Source organism: Cibotium barometz, chromosome 57 (genome assembly GCF_041138505.1).
Source record: "Cibotium barometz isolate CiBa-2024 chromosome 57, ASM4113850v1, whole genome shotgun sequence".
In the NCBI taxonomy this organism is placed as follows: Eukaryota; Viridiplantae; Streptophyta; class Polypodiopsida; order Cyatheales; family Cibotiaceae; genus Cibotium; species Cibotium barometz.
Genome location: NC_141102.1, coordinates 26,379,074 through 26,396,599, shown reverse-complemented (window position 1 = coordinate 26,396,599; position 17,526 = coordinate 26,379,074). Strand labels below are relative to the sequence as shown.

At 41.5% G+C, this 17,526-nt stretch overlaps 2 protein-coding genes across 2 annotated transcripts; one reads left to right on the top strand and one right to left on the bottom strand.

Annotated features, from left to right (window-relative positions):
- Positions 1-3,648: 3,648 nt before the first annotated feature.
- Positions 3,649-5,109, bottom strand: LOC147606605 (uncharacterized). Its single transcript, XM_086792172.1, has 3 exons — positions 4,389-5,109; positions 4,146-4,268; positions 3,649-4,043 (listed from the first exon to the last, which is right to left on the bottom strand). Exons 1-3 carry the CDS (start codon positions 4,997-4,999, stop codon positions 3,932-3,934), a joined length of 846 nt encoding a protein of 281 aa, XP_086648298.1. The 5' UTR covers positions 5,000-5,109; the 3' UTR covers positions 3,649-3,931.
- A 550-nt stretch (positions 5,110-5,659) lies between these two features.
- Positions 5,660-7,111, top strand: LOC147606604 (uncharacterized). The gene is made up of 4 exons (XM_086791667.1): positions 5,660-6,038; positions 6,291-6,375; positions 6,459-6,557; positions 6,712-7,111. Exons 2-4 carry the CDS (start codon positions 6,350-6,352, stop codon positions 7,052-7,054), a joined length of 468 nt encoding a protein of 155 aa, XP_086647793.1. The 5' UTR covers positions 5,660-6,038; positions 6,291-6,349; the 3' UTR covers positions 7,055-7,111.
- Positions 7,112-17,526: the final 10,415 nt, after the last annotated feature.

The window sequence follows — 17,526 nt, the reverse complement described above, 5'->3', positions numbered from 1 at the left end:
TATGAGAAACAAGAGGGAGAAGAGCGACAAAGAAAAATAAAATGAAAACGAAGGAGATTGAAAGATAAAACAAAGAAGACAAGCAAAGAAATTGAACAATAATAGGGAGATTGAAAAAAGAGATGGAAGAGAAAGATATAGATAAAGAAAGTGAAAGACAAAGATAAAACAAAGGAAAAGACATAAATAGGAAAGCAAGACAAACTTTTAGGGTTGCTTATATACACAAAATACAGAAAAGAAAAAGAAGATAAAGAGGAGAGAAAGAGATAAGAAGGGAAAGGAAGAGAAAGAGAGGGGAAAAGAAAGAGAAAGAGAAGAGAAAAATCTAAGAATATTTTTTCAACAAGCAGAAGGGGTCAAGGGAAAGAGAAGGGAAAGCAAGAAGGAGCGGATAAGGGAAAGGAAAGGAAAGGGAAGGCAATAAGGACTAGAGGGAAAGGGAAAGAAAGCCAAGAAGGAGGAGAGGTTAGAGAGGAAGGCAAGAAGGAGGGGAAGTTAGAAAGGGAGGCAAGAGAGGGGATGTAAAAGGGTGAGAGGGGGGTGAGAGGGGGGAGGTGTGAGAGAAACAGAGAGGTGAGAGAGGGAGAGAGAGGAGCAGAGGAACCTTAACATGGGTTTCCCTTACTTAAGGGCAACCTATGTAAGGGCGGTCGCCCCTTAGTGATCGCCCATGTAAGAGCGATTGCCCATGTAAGGGAGGTCACTCTTAGTGACCGCCCACGTAAGAGCGACTGCCCATGTAAGGGAGGTCGCTCTTAGTGAGGAGTGACCTAGCCGATTGCGGCACTAGGTTGCCCTCACTAAGGAGGATGTCACCCTTAGTGAGGGTCACCCCCTCACTAAGGGCAGCTCTCACTGAGGGTGACCCTCACTAAGCGCAGCTCTCACTGAGGGTGACCCTCACTAAGCGAAACCACCCTTCTCACTAAGGGAAACCCTTAGTGAGGGTCTCCCTCTCACTAAGGTGACATCACCCTTAGTGAGGGTCTCCCTCTCACTAAGGTGACATCACCCTTAGTGAGGGTAGCCTTAGTGAGGGAGACCCTCACTAAGGGTTTCCCTTAGTGAGAAGGGTGGTTTCGCTTAGTGAGGGTCACCCTCAGTGAGAGCCGCCCTTAGTGAGGGGGTGACCCTCAGTAAGGGTGACCTCGTCCCCTTAGTGAGGAAAACCTAGGTTGTAAGGTCGCCCTCACTTTGGGTTATGTTGGTAAGGTAATGCTTGCTAAGGGTAACCTTACTAAGGTCGCCCTTAGCAAGGGCGACCTTAAGAATAAGGTTGCCCTGAATAAGGGCAACTTCAGTAAGGTTACCCTTACTAAGGACACTGCCCTTCTCACTACGGGTAACCTTAGGATAAGGGTCACGCTTTAGTAAGGATGTCCTTAGTAAGGTTATCCTTACTAAGGACACTACCCTTCTCACCACTAAGGGCGGTGTCCCTTAGTGAGGGTCACCCTCACTCACAGTGAGAGCCGCCCCTAGTGAGGAGGTGACCCCTCACTAAGAGTGACATTGTGAGAGGAGTCTAGAATTGAAATCAAACATGATCTATGGGAACATACAATGTATACATGAAGTTTAGTGAATCCTAGGTGGCAGAGACAACATGGTGACCAAAGTGGATAAGTATACATGCACAAAAAATGAAAATAGAAGGTTTATGGGAGAACAAGGGGAACCAACCAACACAAAGTTCTAGAAGAATTCAAGGTAGTAAGATAAGCCTAGAAAGCAGAATTGTGAAGATTTTCAAGAAATATAGTAGAGAGATCATAGAAGAGAGAAAAGAGAAAGTGAAGAGAGTGTGTGAAGAAACAACCTACAGATGAAAGTCTTACAACTTTTGAAGGCTAAAGAAGTAAAATTTAGTGCAGTGGAGGTGAAATTGGATAAACCAGAGTAGTAGAGGAAGTGTTGCAGACTAGAGAGTCACATAGGAGATGGTTTCCCTATGATTTTTGTGTGGCAACTCTGTTAGAGAAGTGCCATAGTCCAATTTTTATTCAATTGTAGTTGTTGCTGTCAGAGTCAGCTAAGTGTTGATTTGCATCTATTTGGGAAGGCCTATAGTTTGCGGTTGTTAATTCATTGCAGTGTGATTTTTTGGGTGAAGCTCAAGCTTAGGGAGAGTAGTTGATGGGGTTTCTTGTGAAGGATCCTCAAGCTTTTAGTGTGTTCTCCATGTCTCAAGGGTGTTGAGACAAAGCCTGCCTTTGTTTTCGTGCAGAGAGTTGAGTTCAAAGCTTGAATATGTGTTGTGATTGATGAGAATTTGTGATACAGAGCTTGGTTTGAGTTATTTTGATTGGTTTTGTTGAGATAGAGTAGCTATGATGTTCTGAGGGTCATAGCTGACTAATAGCCAAATCAGTTATCTTCAGTTGTATGATGTTCTGAGGGTCATAGCTGACTAATAGCCAAATCAGTTATCTTCAGTTGTATGATGTTCTGAGGGTCATAGCTATGAATGTATGTCTGATGTTCTGAGGGTCATAGCTGACTAATAGCCAAATCAGTTATCTTCAGTTGAGAGGATACAATCAAATAGGGTCAGAAGGGTGCCAGCTATAAAGTCATTTGTGCATCTAGGGACTACCTGGTGAGATATGAGGATTGTTATAATCTTTTCGGATTCAAGGGAAATAGTTTTGAGTTGAGTCTGATAGTCAGGAGACTGATAGGAGTCAGTAGTGAAACGGTCGGGTTTATAGACTGATTGGTCATTCATAATCCATTGTGAGTTGATTGTAATCAACTCAATGTTTTAAGGGTTGAATTCTTGTCTGGTTTGACTGTTCTGAGGGTCGAGGGGTGTTAGAGGACTTAGAGCTAAGGAAATTTAATCTAGTTGGGTAATTTGTCAGTCTCATTAGCTATCAAAAATCAGTTCAATCAGACAAGTCACTAGTGAGTCAGGTGGAGATAACAAAGAGTCTTTGGTGTCATATCTTTATGAAATTAGAGTAGCCTAAGGGTCAAGGACAGTCAGCCAGATTTTATAAGGTTTAAAATTTTGGAAGAATTAGCAAAGTACACTATCATGAGTACCTCCTTGATATTTCTCTATAAGGAAGTGAAAGAATTGAGCAAAGTTCTTTACTATTTAGTATTTTTATTTTATAAGGTTTAAATTTTTGGAAGAATTAGAAAAGTATACTATCATAAGTATCTCTTTGATATTTCTCTATAAGGAAGTGAGAGAATTGAGCAAAGTTCTTTACTATTTACTATTTGTATTTATTAAGTGCATTATCATGAGTACCTCTTTCATATTTCTCTATAAGGAAGTGAAAGAATTGAGAAAAGTTCTTTACTATTTACTATTCTCATTTATAAGGTTTCAAAATTTGGAAGAATTAGCAAAATATGGCCATAGTTTTCATATGGTGGTGAACCTAGGTGAGTAATCATCATTTAGGGGGACTCCTTTAAAATATAATTATAGAAGAAAGAAAACTAATTATCATTTAGGGAGACTCCTTTAAAATATAAGTATGGCCACAAACAAACTAGAGATGATGCTTGTTTATATGGGGCTAAGTGTATGAAGGCCTCTTTGGGGGGCTAAGAATCTCCTAGTCAAATTGGTAGGACCTTGCCAAGGTATAGGAGTTGGAGACAAAGGTCCCAGAGGAAGTGTGAAAACTCGTTAAAGATTGGAAGAAAGTCAAATTAAGGGGTAATCTAACACACCTTAGAATGTTGATGGTTAAGCATGATTTACAGTTGTGATTATCCCAACCTACCAATGACCTTGAGGAATTTAAATAAAAAACCCAACGTTTGGATAGTGTGCCTCTTGCTGATGGAAGGGCTTACAGCAGCAGGGCTCTGTAGCGCATTGCTCCAAAACGCGGTTGAAAATGGTGGCCCCATTGGTGGCTCCAAAATGCTGCGGATTATGGGTGTTAAGTATTCAATTACATTGCTAGTGGTTGTGCTTGCCGATGTATGTCATCACCACATAGCCTTCCATCTCCGATGAGCTTTCAGCTTGCTTTTTGATGGGGCAACCCGTTTGAGCACATCGGTAGTAGCTCCTGTAGAGGCACACGAAAATTAGAGAAGCAATTTGTAGTGAAGTGATTAGCTCTTATAGATGAATGGATGAACAGAAATTGAAGACATAAGGGAAACCTTACCGTGGGAACCTTCTGCTCTTGATGTTTTTCTGGCCATATTTGCGCCACACGTAGTCGTCCTGCCGGGCAGGAGTGTCGCATTCCACTAGAAAGGCCACTACGTCGTCTGCGTCTGACAGGGTCCTGCACAATACATTCCATAAGCAATTAGATCAATTGATTAAAATTGGGTGTGCATATGTTACACTAATTTGTGCTTTGCTTGATTAATTGATTGCGTTTGTGGACTCGGGGGATACTTACGGTAGAGCATGGCTGAGAGCCTCCAAGCCCAGCTGTGGTGGACTGGCTGCGATTGCAGAGGAGGATGCTTCAAAGTAGGGAGATGTTTGCATGTACAAGCTCTCCGTCCTCGGAGTACTTGCTAGGCTGCCGGAATGAGTCGTCGGAGTACCGTCGAAGCTACAGGAACCATTTCCCGGCGACATTGATGTGCAGGTGGATGTGGATGAATTTAGGAGCTCATTGCTGTGAGAAGGCTCGTCAAAGGGATACAATTGAGCTGCATCATCCAGCCAGTTATCCCACATGTTAAGTGATACCATCATTTCTTCATCATGGGCAAATGGGGTGGTATCATCAACTGAAGGATGCCCATTATCATCCCATACGTAGTCTGGCATGATTACTGACTCTTCACTAGCCATAATGTCATCAAAATTGCTGCAGTCCATAGCAATGTCCTCAAAATTGATGGACTGGCCGTCATCAGAGCAAAGGGCTGGGAGTGTGGAGGAATGCTCTTCAAATGAGAAGCAGCTGCTACTAGTAGAAGGAGAGGCCAGGCCAGGCAAATATGAAGCGGTAGGGTGAATTAGGCAAGGGTTAATTATCAGGCAGCAAGAGCACTGCATCGTCTTACTATAGGAAAAGATTAAGAGCCAGAGAGAGGGGTAAGGGACGAGAAAAGGTTACCAGAAGGGCTTCAAAGCTGCACTTGTGTGTGCAAATGCAAGGGAGCTGATGTGAGGAGGCAGCTGCTGGTGGTGGTGGTGTGCGGGCGTATAAATTTCATCTGTTTCGGAAATCTCGCTATGGGCTCCCGGACAAAATTGAGGTTGCCCGCCGACATACGGAACCAGGAAGCCTCCCACACACACCCTATCACCATCCTTGCAACACATCCTCTACAGAACTCTCGTTGAAAATTGCTCCCCTTTCCATTCATTGCCTAAGCTTTTCACAGGTACATCGATTCGAGAAAAAGTCCCCACTACTCCGCTTTTGCCTTTCTGAAATTGGCCGGACGCTTTTCACACGACAACTTTGTTGTTGAGAGCAAAAACATTACCTCCATTTGCATGTGTGAAACCAATATATTTGGCACTTTTTCATTTCACAAACATCTCCAAACATGCAAATTTGGACCCGCCACAAAGTTGAGAGTCATGGCCAGCTCTCTCGCAAAACATGACTGGTGTGGAAGCCGATCACGTTGTGCAGACATGGCACTGAAAAGACAAAACATTGAGCCCATCATCCATCTGCTTTGTTTGTGAAGGTGATAGCGGATGCCTTGCAAACCTCTCCGAACATGCAAATTTCATTCGATTAGAACAATTCCCTTGACAAGAGAGTGCATACTGGCCATGAAGACAAAGACTGAGGATGTCTAGATACTCTCATATTCTCTATTCTTTGGTGAGTCCCTATTTATTTAGCTTAGAACATGGATTCAGTTTTTCATACCATGCACTAACAAGACCTTATTTTACTAGCATGTACAAAGCAACATTGAAAGAGGAAGTGCAGCATGAAGTTCATATACTGGATCCTCGCTTATCTTTTGCATTAAGAAATCATAGGGAGTCAACTGTGAGCCTCTCCGAGTGGTTATCACATTGCAACTTCAACCTAATCACTGTCATCCTCTTCCCTTATCACTCAGAGCAAGTGAGTAAGGAACAGTATCTTAAAGAGTCTATTATTTCTAGTTGTGACTTATAATGATCTATGATTCTTGTTTTGCAGCAACCATTCGAGCTTGGTTGTTGTTGACCTTTCCCAGAAACAATGTCTTGGTTTCAACTCCCTGAAAAGAACTCATTTAGAGCTTAATCTGTATGTGTTTTTGAATATAGCCACTTTGAAATCTCTTGTGGATTTTTTAGAATTGCTCACAATAGGTCCCTCCCTTTCTTGTAGATGTTTGAAGAGACTGTTTGATGCCCTTGACCGTTGTCCTCCCAATGTCAATCTGCTAGATGCCATTGTCCCGTGCAACTTGCCAGTAAAGAGCTTTTCTGGCTTTTCAACACGATTGTTTCTCCCATTCTTAAACACTATAGCTCAAGGTTTGTTATGTCTGTGCAGACAACACAACAACAATATGCACATTCATGTGGGTGGAGAACAATACTCCATGCAAAGTACGTATTGGACGTCTATTTTCAAGATCCTAAACCAGAGAGGGTAAGTATAAAAACTAGTTTACTTATAATGACTCGTGGAGAGACTTCAATATGAGATGAAATATACTTGAATATTTATTACTCTTGGTATTGATAACGGCTTAGAGAAGATAACGGCTTAGAGAAGATACTTACAATGTAAAGTGGGTGGACAGTTTCAGAGCTTTGGCCATAAGTCAACTTCTTAGGTTTGCTCATAGAGCATCAAGAGAGAAATCCACTATAGCAGAAGCTTTAGGAGAGAAAACAAAAATGGAGAAAGGAAAAGGCACAACTGTTGATCCAATTGTAGAGGAGCTTGCTACTATGGAAGGGGAGGCCACAGTTGGAGTAAAAGAGCCAATGGAGGAGGCCACAATTGGAGTGGAAGAGCCCATAGAGGAGCCCACAATTGGTGTAGAAGAGCCTATGGAGGAAGACACAATTGGAATAGAAGACCTCATGGAGGATCAGCCTCTACGAGAGGAGGAGCATGGAGAGCAGCAGCCTTCATCATAGGACTAGCCTATGGAGGATCATCCTCTGCCAGAGTAGGAACATATCCCAAATGTTCAACCCATTAAAAGGAGCAGTCTGTTCTCATTGTTAGCCTCCACTCAGCCTCCACCAAAGGATCAGCCACTTCTGACAGACCTTCCGAAAGAGCAACTTCCCACACAAGATCATTCTCTCCCAACACTAGAGGATCAGCTTCTTCAAGAGGACCTTCCATAGCAGCAGCCTTCCACACAAGATCAACCTCTTCCATGAACTCCACAAGAGTAGATGAGATGTCAGCTATATTTAGCAGACTTGTACTATTTGTTTTGATGATGGATCTTTGTCATATTCTCAATCTTGTACTATATTGATACTATGACTGTATTCATGAGTTTTGACTAATAACAACAATCCCATCTAGGATATCTTTGCATTGAATTTTGCTTTCTCTCCTATGCAATACATGTTGTATTATAATGTTAGTGATGTATATTATAAACCAAGACATTGAACTTAATAAGGAAGTCTGATTCACCTTTTTGTTTTTAAGAATGAATGAAAATCCTTTCGCAACACCGTCCTCTATCTCCATATGAATATCATGGCACAATTGGGCTAGTGTACATCATTACCTGAGTGATGTAACACTCAACAAGTTTCCATTCTCATAAACGTTTATGTCCAATGATTAATTTTTAGGATCAAAAGAGATAAGATCTTGATCCATTCAAACTAATTGGTTCCCAAATGAGTCTACTACGTTTATAGTAAAACCAAAAAATAAAATTATAGGTCACATCATATACTTTATTCCAATGGAACTCGGCACAACTTCATAATAGACTTTGTTAAATGTTGTTCTATCCCAACCATCACCCAGGAATTCAATAATTCCTCCATCTCCATTTGCTTTGTAGGTGAGCATTGTTTTACCTACCTTGACTGGATATTTGTTGAATCGATCTACAAAAATTGTGATCGACATGCAAACATTTATTTTGACAATTCTAGTAGCAATTATTGGCCATAAAGATCGTTGTATCTCCAAGAAAAGTTTGGCTCTATATGCTTCTGTAACACTGCCATGAGGAATCAGGCAATCCATAGTACTCCATGCTAGGAGCTCTTGTTTCTTCAATACGTTGTCAGGCTAAAATCTGAGAAGTATTCTGGGTCTATGTACATATAGTGTGCGTGGTTTGTGAATAAGCTTTGCCCTGAATGCCCTGGCAAATGTACAGGCCGGGTGGTTTTGCAGTAAGCTGGTGTATGCACATGTTTTTTTTTGGGAGCGGATGCTGGAGATCTAGAAGTTTATTGCAATAATATGGTGTGCAGATGGTTGCTAAAAGCAGGGCACCGACTGGATTGGTCATGTTGGGTAAGTAATGATGTAGGCGACTATGAGCTGTGGGCAGATGTTGCATAATTTTGGAAGGTCGTGGTGCTGCACATGAACTTGAGAAGCAAGGTAATAAGGAGGCATTGGTGGCCATTATTGAGCTCTAAAAAAATAAATAAAATATGATACAAGTGGCCAATAATTAGAAGAGATACGTGGAGATCTTATTCGTTTGCCAGCAGAGGTTCGAGAAGGTGGCGAAGGCGTGAAGAAAGGAAGATAGCCGCTTCGAGATAGAGAGTAGCCGGGGCCCTGTGAAAAGAGATCGCTTGCTGCTGCTGGGTGTGAGGCGAAGACAACACACGTGGTGTGCAGCCGCCTGAGGGACGCTGCAGCAGACAGAGGCGAGGGGAGTGGAAGGACCGCCTTGCTGGGGAGCCGGGTCCAGAAGGAGTGCGACGGCATTGCTGAGGTGCAGTCGAGAGTCTGGAGGGACGCGAAAAGAGGAGAGGCCGCCTTGGTGCGAAGAGCTGCAGGGCCGACATGTGGGTGGAGAAGTGGGTGAGGGCACTGACAGGTTGGCGCAGCTGCTGGCGTAAAACACGAAGGTCTGGAGAGTTGAGTCGGCAGGGGAGCCACCGGGCTGCAACTAGAGGCTGGGGCCTCCCTTGTGAAGTGTAGAGGAGTGCTGGTCGACTGGGCGACGGGCAGGCAACGTAAGAAGAGAAGCAGAGCAGCTGGCAAAGGAGCTGCGAAAGTGCAGAGGCAGAGAGGGCCGCTAGGTGAAGCTGGATGTGGAAGCCAAGGAGATGCTGGCGACCGAATGCTGAAGACAGGGTGGTGAAGAGGGCACGCATGGCCGTATAGAGTGTTGCTGCTTGGTGGTGGGCCGGTAGCATTGCAGAGGAAGGGTTTGAAGTGGCTGGCAGAGGATCAGCAGCATAAAGAAAGAGAGAGAGAGGTGTTTGGGTAGCTGCTGCTGCTGGCGACACACACAGAAGTGATGGGCTGCAGAGAGTTGAGGGTTAGCTGGTGGAGCGCCCTCTGAAGAGTGAGAGTGGCCGGGTTCATTCTGGTGTGGTTGGTACAGCACGCAGGTGAGAGGTTCGCGGTGATTGAGGATGTGGTGTATCCTTGGCAGTGACAGGTCTGAGTGTTTTGTTTATGGTTGTGTGAGTAAGGCTTTTGTGTCGAGAGAAGCTTGTATGAAGTGTTGTTGATTGGGAATATATTGCTGGGTGTTTGCTTGGTCTACGGTGCCCCTGTTTTGTGCTCTTTCTGGCGTGGGTTGGGTGGTGAATTGTGGAAAGTGTTCCAGCCGGTGGTGGTGCCTCCGTTCGTGTGTTGTATTCCAAGTTTGAAGGGTGAAGGGCTATAGAGGCAGTGGTCTTTTCTTCTTTTTTTCACCTCACAACGTCATAAGTGTGACCCTTGTCTAGCAAACTGGTAAAAGTGATCATAAAAAATATACCTGTTTTTAGAGCTAACTATGCTGCAAGTTTTCCTTAGTAGTGCAATTCTCCAATTGCTCCATGCAACACATCAAAAAAGCCTAAAATGCACTCCACAGGCTGCCATTCCTCATAGAATTATGGGTATATATCTGAAACACAAAATAAAAACAGCCTAAATTAGACAGAAAGCAACATTTTTGGGTTATGCAGTATAACGGTCCGATGAAGATACTCCTAATTGGGCCTGTGCTATGGAAGATAGTTGAGATAATCCTGCAGTACAAGTTCCTTGTGCTTATAAACATTCTGAATTAATAATTCTTTTATACATTTTTTTCCCATCTATTATCCTGAAATCTTTCACCCTACCCTTCCAAGCTGCCACAAATGTATTGCTTGTTTGACAGTGGTTTCTTTCTCCTGTTGGGTTGCATTAGCGCTTCCTTTTGACACAACTATTCTTTGCCAATAACCACATGCAATGACCTCATTGGTAATCTCTATAGAAGATATAGAGCAAATAGGTCGACGAGGCAAAGGGCTCACCTCTACATCTTCATTCTCTGCATTCTTTTCCCCATAGCATTTGCACAAGCACGATCATGGTTTCTTTTAGCCATTGAAAAATTACAGAACATGTTTCAAAAACATGTTTCAACACAAAAGAATGGACAACCTAATGAAACGCACGTGGGAAAGCTTGTTTAGGAGGGAATACATTTTTTGGAACATTTATCTTTTTCGAAGATGATGTTATCACATTTATCTTTTTCGAAGATGATGTTATCACATTTACTGTGAAATAATCTCACCAAAATCTAAAAAAGATCACTTCATTAAATTTGCAAGGTCATATTTACATAAAATATTATTTTTATTTTTTATTTTGTTGAATTTCTCTTTTGTGTTGCAAATTGTCCAACGTTACATTGGCCCTTCTCTAATTGGTGGAGATGGATTTTCTCCCTTTTTTCCTAATGCATGTTTATAGCCTTGCCCATAGTTGTGTTGCAGTGTGTGCAACAACAAAAAAACATGGATAGAATGGGAGAGTTGTGTCCCCACATCTTTCCCATTCTGTCCCCAATTTTTTTAAAACATATATAAAACATTCATTTAGCCAAGGAAGAAGGGATACAAGATTGCCAAAAGGTAGTCCAGAACTTAAAGGAATAACTGGAGGAAGATCTAAAAGAGACAAGGGTTTTGACTGATGAGGATTAGGCTTTAGCTAGAGAACTCGAAAGCAAATGTGCGTCTCTGGAGAAAGATCTCTCAACCAAACTTGAGGCTTATGCATAAGTATTATGCATTAATCTTATTTGTAAGCTTTATGCATTAAAAGGTATATGCATAGAGCCTATGCATGAGGTTTATGCATAAGCTTATGCATACATGCTAATGCATAAGCTTTATGCATACATGCTTATGAATATAGATTATTTACAAGACTATCAATAGAGCTTATGCATAAGCCTATGAAAGCATGCATGCATAAATAGAGATTATTCACAAGCCTATGAATAGAGCTTATGCATAAGCTGCATGCATGCTTTATGAAAGCATAGATGCATAAGGCTTATGCATAGGCTTGTGCATAAGCTCCATGTATAAAGCTTATGCATAGATCTTTTGCATTATGCTTATGCTTAATGCACAAATTCAGAAGCCTATGTATAAGCTTAATATAATGCATATTGCTAATGCATTAATCTCTAGGCATAAGCTCATATATAATATTTGCACATAGAGCTCATACATAGGCTTATGGCTTATGCTTAATCATAGGCTTATTCATTAAGCTTATGCATAAACCTAATGCACAAGATCTATGTACAGGCTCAATGCATAAAGCTTATGTATAAGCTCTATGCATAAAGATCATGCATAGGCTTATGGCTTATTCTTAATCATAGGATTATTCATTAAGCCTATGCTTAATCATAGGCTTATTCATTAAGCTTGTGAGTAATAATAATGTATATGCTTGTGCATTAATCCTACGCATAAGCATAATGCACAAGCTCTACGCATACATGCTTATGTACAAGCTCTTTGCATAGGCTTATACATAAGCATGTATGCATAGAGCTTGTGCATTATGCTTATGTGTCAGCTTAATAAAATATGCATGCATAAGCTCTTTGCATACGCTTGTGCATAATCATGTATGCATAGAGCTTGTGCATTATGCTTATGCATAAGCTTAATGCACAAGCCTATACATAAAGTTTATGCATAAGTATAATGCACAAGCTACATGTATAATCTTTATGAATACATGCATATATAGAGCTTATGCATAAGCTTAATACACAAATGAGCAAGCTTGCTCATTTGTGTATTAAGCTTATGCATAAGCTCTATGTATGCATGCTTTCATAAAGCATGCATGCATAATGATTACGTATAGGTTTGTGCATTTAAAAAATACAAGTGAAGAATAAATCCCCAGCACCCGGAGGTGTAACAAAAGCAAACATTCAAGTTAAGGGCTTACCTCCTATGCTTACTAGAAGCTTTTAGGGTCGAGGTTTAGGGAGTTTAGAGAAGCCTAAGATCTGAGTCTCCTTGCCAAAGATATTACTCTTCTTCACGAGGATGTTGGGTTCTATGGAGTGGTAGAATATAGACAAAAAAAAGAAGTATTCCCTCTCTTCAATTAACACATAATAAAAACCTTGAGATAGGCCCACCTTCCTTTATCTACTAGCTTGGAAAAGATTCAAACAAACATTAGATAGCAACATCGCTTCTTTCTCAATTCTCTTTTGTATAAGCCTTCTAACGATTACCAAGAAACCCAAAGAAGATTGGGTAGGCTTCCAAAAAATTTGAAGTTGTGTTGTTGCTACAGACTTCTCTGATCCTCTGCCTTCTCGTCCTCTCCTATGACCTCTTCTGGATTGCCCACAACGACCATGAAAACTCATCTCCCTTGTGCCTCCTCCTTTCTAAGCATTGTCTTAACGGAAGAAGGAAATCAAGATTTATAGACGAGAGGCATTTAAAGACTATGATGAGAGGATAATCACCGGCCACAGATGAGAACCGCCACCGATTTAAGCTAGATAGATCAGAACACTCAAACTCGGGCTCTCCTTCTCTTCTTTCAGTCATCACCGCAGAACCATCTCCTTGTAGACAGTCAGCCCACCAAAATGAGGACCCCTTACCTCCTTTTATACGCTTTCAATCTGGCTTATACATAGCGCTACTTCCAACTTCTTCGTACTTGCCTTTCTAGCCTTGCTTCTTCATCTTTCTTGTGATGTCCATGTACCACGGTCCTCCTACTAGCTCCATGTTGGCTATATATAGAATGTCTCTATATATAGCCCTAGGATCTCCTCTATATATACTCATCTATTGTGTGTATTCCACACACCTTTGGGGATGCATATGACGTCTCTCTCTCTCTCTCTCATGTTGGTTCAACATGGTATCAGAGCTGTAGCGAGTATTTTCATCATAGCTCACAAGGGAAATCGAATTAGCAGATTTGGCCCGTGTTATCTTCTTGGAAACGACGATACGATCAATTTTTGTATTCAGAATTTTGTCATTTAGAGACCGTACGATCAAGTTACGATTGATTTTCTGCAACTATCGTGGAAGATGACGATTTCTGTCTGCTCCTGTTCTTTGGCTTCTTGGAGGTGAGGAGGAGGTAGAGGAGGCTCTTGTTGTTCCTCTTCTTCTCTTTTGGTGTGTGTATATGCATATGTATGCATACGGTTGTGTATTATGAATAGAAGAAGAAGTGGTATACTTCTCAGTGTCGAGAGCAGCGCTTTCACAGAGGTAAGTGCTTACAGCTTTCTTTTATTGCTCAATTATGATAGAGATTGTGTGTATATGAGAGTGCATAGTGTGGGAGCACACACACACAAGCTTTTGCATGCACACACAAGGAGACTCTGTCGGTGTGCCGTCATAGAGAAGGTCATCTTCATCATGTAAGCTCGCACGAGACGCTTGCGTGAGGAGGGAGAAACAAAGGAAGAGGCTTCCCGAATCCATAAGAGGTCCACTACTTTTTTGCAGGAGGTCCAAAGAGACAAAGTTGTTCATTTTGTTTCCCTCTACAACTTTGAGGGGGTAGAGGGTGGTTTTTGGTGTAAATTGAACATTGGGGAACCTAAGAGGAGATATGGGAAGGGTCCCTACGGGAAAAGTCGGCGGATTCACCCCGGGAGGTCCAAGACTTAGCATTTTTTTAGCTGTTTCTAGTTAGGAAAGTTGAGCAGTGAATTAAGTATTATTCCTTGCAGTAAAGTATGATCAATGTGCTATGGAAAACGGTATGCTAAGGTGTCGTTTCATGAGATCATGCATGGTTGAGATTATGGTTGAGGGTGGAAACCCACATGGTTATGATGTGATGTAAGTTGCAGGTTTATTGATGGGGATCGGCAGAGGTCCGATAGTGAGAATTGTATTTCTGATTGGCATGCATAAGGGTATATATTGTGGTTGTGGGTAGAGACCCGTATGGTTATGATGTGATGTAAGTTGCAGGTTTATTGATGGGGATCGGCAGAGGTCCGATAGTGAGAATTGTATTTCTGATTGGCATGCATAAGGGTATATATGATTGATATTGTGGTTGTGGGTAGAGACCCGTATGGTTATGATATGCTGATGGGTTGCAGGCTCATTTGTTTGTGATCGGCTAAGGTCCGATAATGGAAATTGTATTCATGATTGCTATTGGTTGTACCCTGATTGTTGAGCACTTGTGGTATGCATGAGCATATGGTTGACTAGGCTTCAGAGTCCGAATTGCATTGTGGAACTCTTCTGTGTCGATGTGGTTGTTGTCAAGCAACCACTGCCACGTTTCATACTTGGTGTGGCTCTCCCGATACCGCACCGCCTCTCGAGTTGGCCGCGACATGGTGATATTGTAAAACTTATCCTCCCATGCATCTTTTCTACCGGACCCGTAGTGCGTGGGTGTTTGGCGCGCCCTTGCATCCCTTTGTTGGAAGTGTGCTCGTTGCCCCGCCGCCTGCTCGTTCATCTTCTCTTCCATCGCCGCCTCCCACTCTACATCGTGGACTTGGCAAGGGCGATGATTATGGTCAGGGTCTTTAATGGCCTTGCCTTACATTGATCGTGACTTATGCCATGGTCTGTGCTAGCTACTACAGGAATCACATGATTAAGCTTGGACGTTCATAATGTATTTATTGGTCTTATCACATGATGGTAATTATGCCTTTCTTTTCGATCGATTGCTGATGATATGTACATGGATTTTGTTCATCCTGCCTCGGTGATGATCTGATTGTTTTATCTTATGACTTCAGAATCGTTACAGTTACTTTCTCATGGTCATCTCGGTGATGATCTGATCGTTTTAACTCATGACTTAGGAATCGTTATAGTTACTTGCTCATGGTCATCTCGGTGATGATCTGATTGTTTTATCTTATGACTTCAGAATCGTTACAGTTACTTGCTCATGGTCATCTCGGTGATGATCTCATTATCCTTTTATCTCGGCGGTGATGTTGATCTCTCATTTGATTGTTCTCACAAGGAAGTTGTGTATTTGTTCTTTCTATAGCTTCGAGGAAGTTTGTCTTGTGCGTAAAGAGGACTTTATTGATGCTTAGCATGCTGTTACTACTCGAGAGGCTTTGTAAGCATGCAACTATTTCTTGGGAGCCTTTGCAAGAAATAGTTAAAGGTGCCATGTGTTCTACCTTTGCTTGTTACATTACAACTAGTCTCACGGACTTGACAATTATTATTTTAAGCATGCAAGCCTCGTTGATTCTGACAGGTTTGGTGAGTTTGTAATTTTAGTGCCTTGGTATGATGCCATGGTGGTGATGGTTACACATTTTATCGATGTATGTATATGTGTTCATTGCATTGATGTAATTCACTCACTACAATCCATAATGCCATGGTGTTGTTCCATGATGATGGTTACATGTTTCGTGTTCCGTGATGATGGTTACATGTTTCGTCGATGATGGTTGACTACGTTTCCATGGATTGCATCCATGATGCCATGGTGTTGTTCCATGATGATGGTTACATATTTCATCGATGATGGTTGACTATGTTTCCATGGATCGTTGTTCCATGATGATGGTTATATGTTTTGTTGATGTTGGTCATTCCAAGCTACATGTTTCGTTGATGTTGGTCATTCCAAGCTACATGTTTCGTTGATATTGGTTCATTTGGCTAATCTATATTGGTTGATTGTGTTTCCATGGATTTTATCCATGATGCCATGGTGTTGTTCCGTGATGATGGTTACATGTTTCGTGAATGATGGTTGACTACGTTTCCATGGATTGTTACCATGATGCCATGGTCATTGGATGCACCGTGCCTTGGCTTTGGCTCATCAGATTGACTAGGTTTATTTAAGTCTATCAATGTCTTTTGTGGTCGACAATGCAACCATGCAAGTCTAAATGGCTATAATGGTGGTCAAGTCTTGGAATTCAATCTATGGCAACTAACAAGAAATTGTGTACGAGCATATTTCCCGAGAGGTTTGATTTCTCGTCCTATCAGCTTATGAGGTTTATGTTCACATCATGTCATCCTGGCTACATACTGCCTACGGATGTCAAAGGTTTGATTTCTCATTCTATCATCTTATGAGGTTTACTATCCTGATTGTGAATGTCACACGTTTGATTTCTCGGCCTATCATCTTATGCGGTTTACTTTCAAGTACGTCATGTCAGAGGTTTGCTTTTTCGTCCTATCAGAGGTGTCTACATCCTAATTATTGTTTCATGTCAGAGGTTCGCTTTTTCATCATGTCTGGTCATCCTACCTATGGACGTCAGAGGTTTGATTTCTCGTCCTGTCATCTTATGAGGTTTACTTTCATATCATGTCATCTTGGAGGTTTGATCCAAGTTATAGTTGTCTCATTATCTTGACTCATAATATTGGAGGTTTGATCTTATGTCATAGATTTTTCCCATGGCAAAGATATGATTCTAGCTTTCCATGATATCCTTACTAACTAGTGTCATTTTCTATTTTAGTGTTTATTGACAGGCCAATCTTCCAATTCGAATTCTCCAAGTAACCAGATTCTCTCTCCAAATCTAGTTCATTTGCCATTGATTGGATGATCTTCCACAAGTTGACATTGCCATGCATGTCCTTGCGGATGGACTATATTCCTAAGCAACCATATAATAGATACCTTTATGTCGATTTCTTTATGTACAACTTTTCGTGTACATCTCATATTTCTATAACAAAATTATAGTTTTCCATTTGTTATGGAGACTTCTTCCATATTACAGGGTTTATGGATCAGGATTGTATTTGGATATTGTTGAGCTTCAATATAGAGAAGAGACTACAAAAATATTATTTGGCATCGTCAGGAAGATAGACTCGCACCCAACCTACATGAATGGATCAAGACAACATGAAGATGGATGACCTTCAAAGCCTTCATGGCTATTGTGCACATAAGAGTGATGAAGTATATATGGGAGTGATGTAGCTCCTTCATGGCTATTGTATATATGGGAGTGATGTAGCTCCTTCATGGATATTGTATATATGGGAGTGATGTAGCTCCTTCGCAGCCTTCATGGCTATTGTATATATGGGAGTGATGTAGCTCCTTTGAATAATACTTTGTAACTATAAAATAATTTAATATAGCGGTAGGTGTATATAGAGCTGTGGGT

Bases quoted from the DNA above. Each gene is read 5' to 3' on its own strand.
- LOC147606605 (XM_086792172.1), bottom strand. From the start codon at position 4,999: ATGCAGTGCTCTTGCTGCCTGATAATTAACCCTTGCCTAATTCACCCT. The intron at 4,269-4,388 runs GTAAGTATCCCC...TGTATTGTGCAG, and splicing joins GCTCTCAGCCATGCTCTACC to GACCCTGTCAGACGCAGACG. The intron at 4,044-4,145 runs GTAAGGTTTCCC...GTGCCTCTACAG, and splicing joins AAGAGCAGAAGGTTCCCACG to GAGCTACTACCGATGTGCTC.
- LOC147606604 (XM_086791667.1), top strand. From the start codon at position 6,350: ATGCCATTGTCCCGTGCAACTTGCCA. The intron at 6,376-6,458 runs GTAAAGAGCTTT...ATGTCTGTGCAG, and splicing joins TTGTCCCGTGCAACTTGCCA to ACAACACAACAACAATATGC. The intron at 6,558-6,711 runs GTAAGTATAAAA...GTGGGTGGACAG, and splicing joins AAGATCCTAAACCAGAGAGG to TTTCAGAGCTTTGGCCATAA.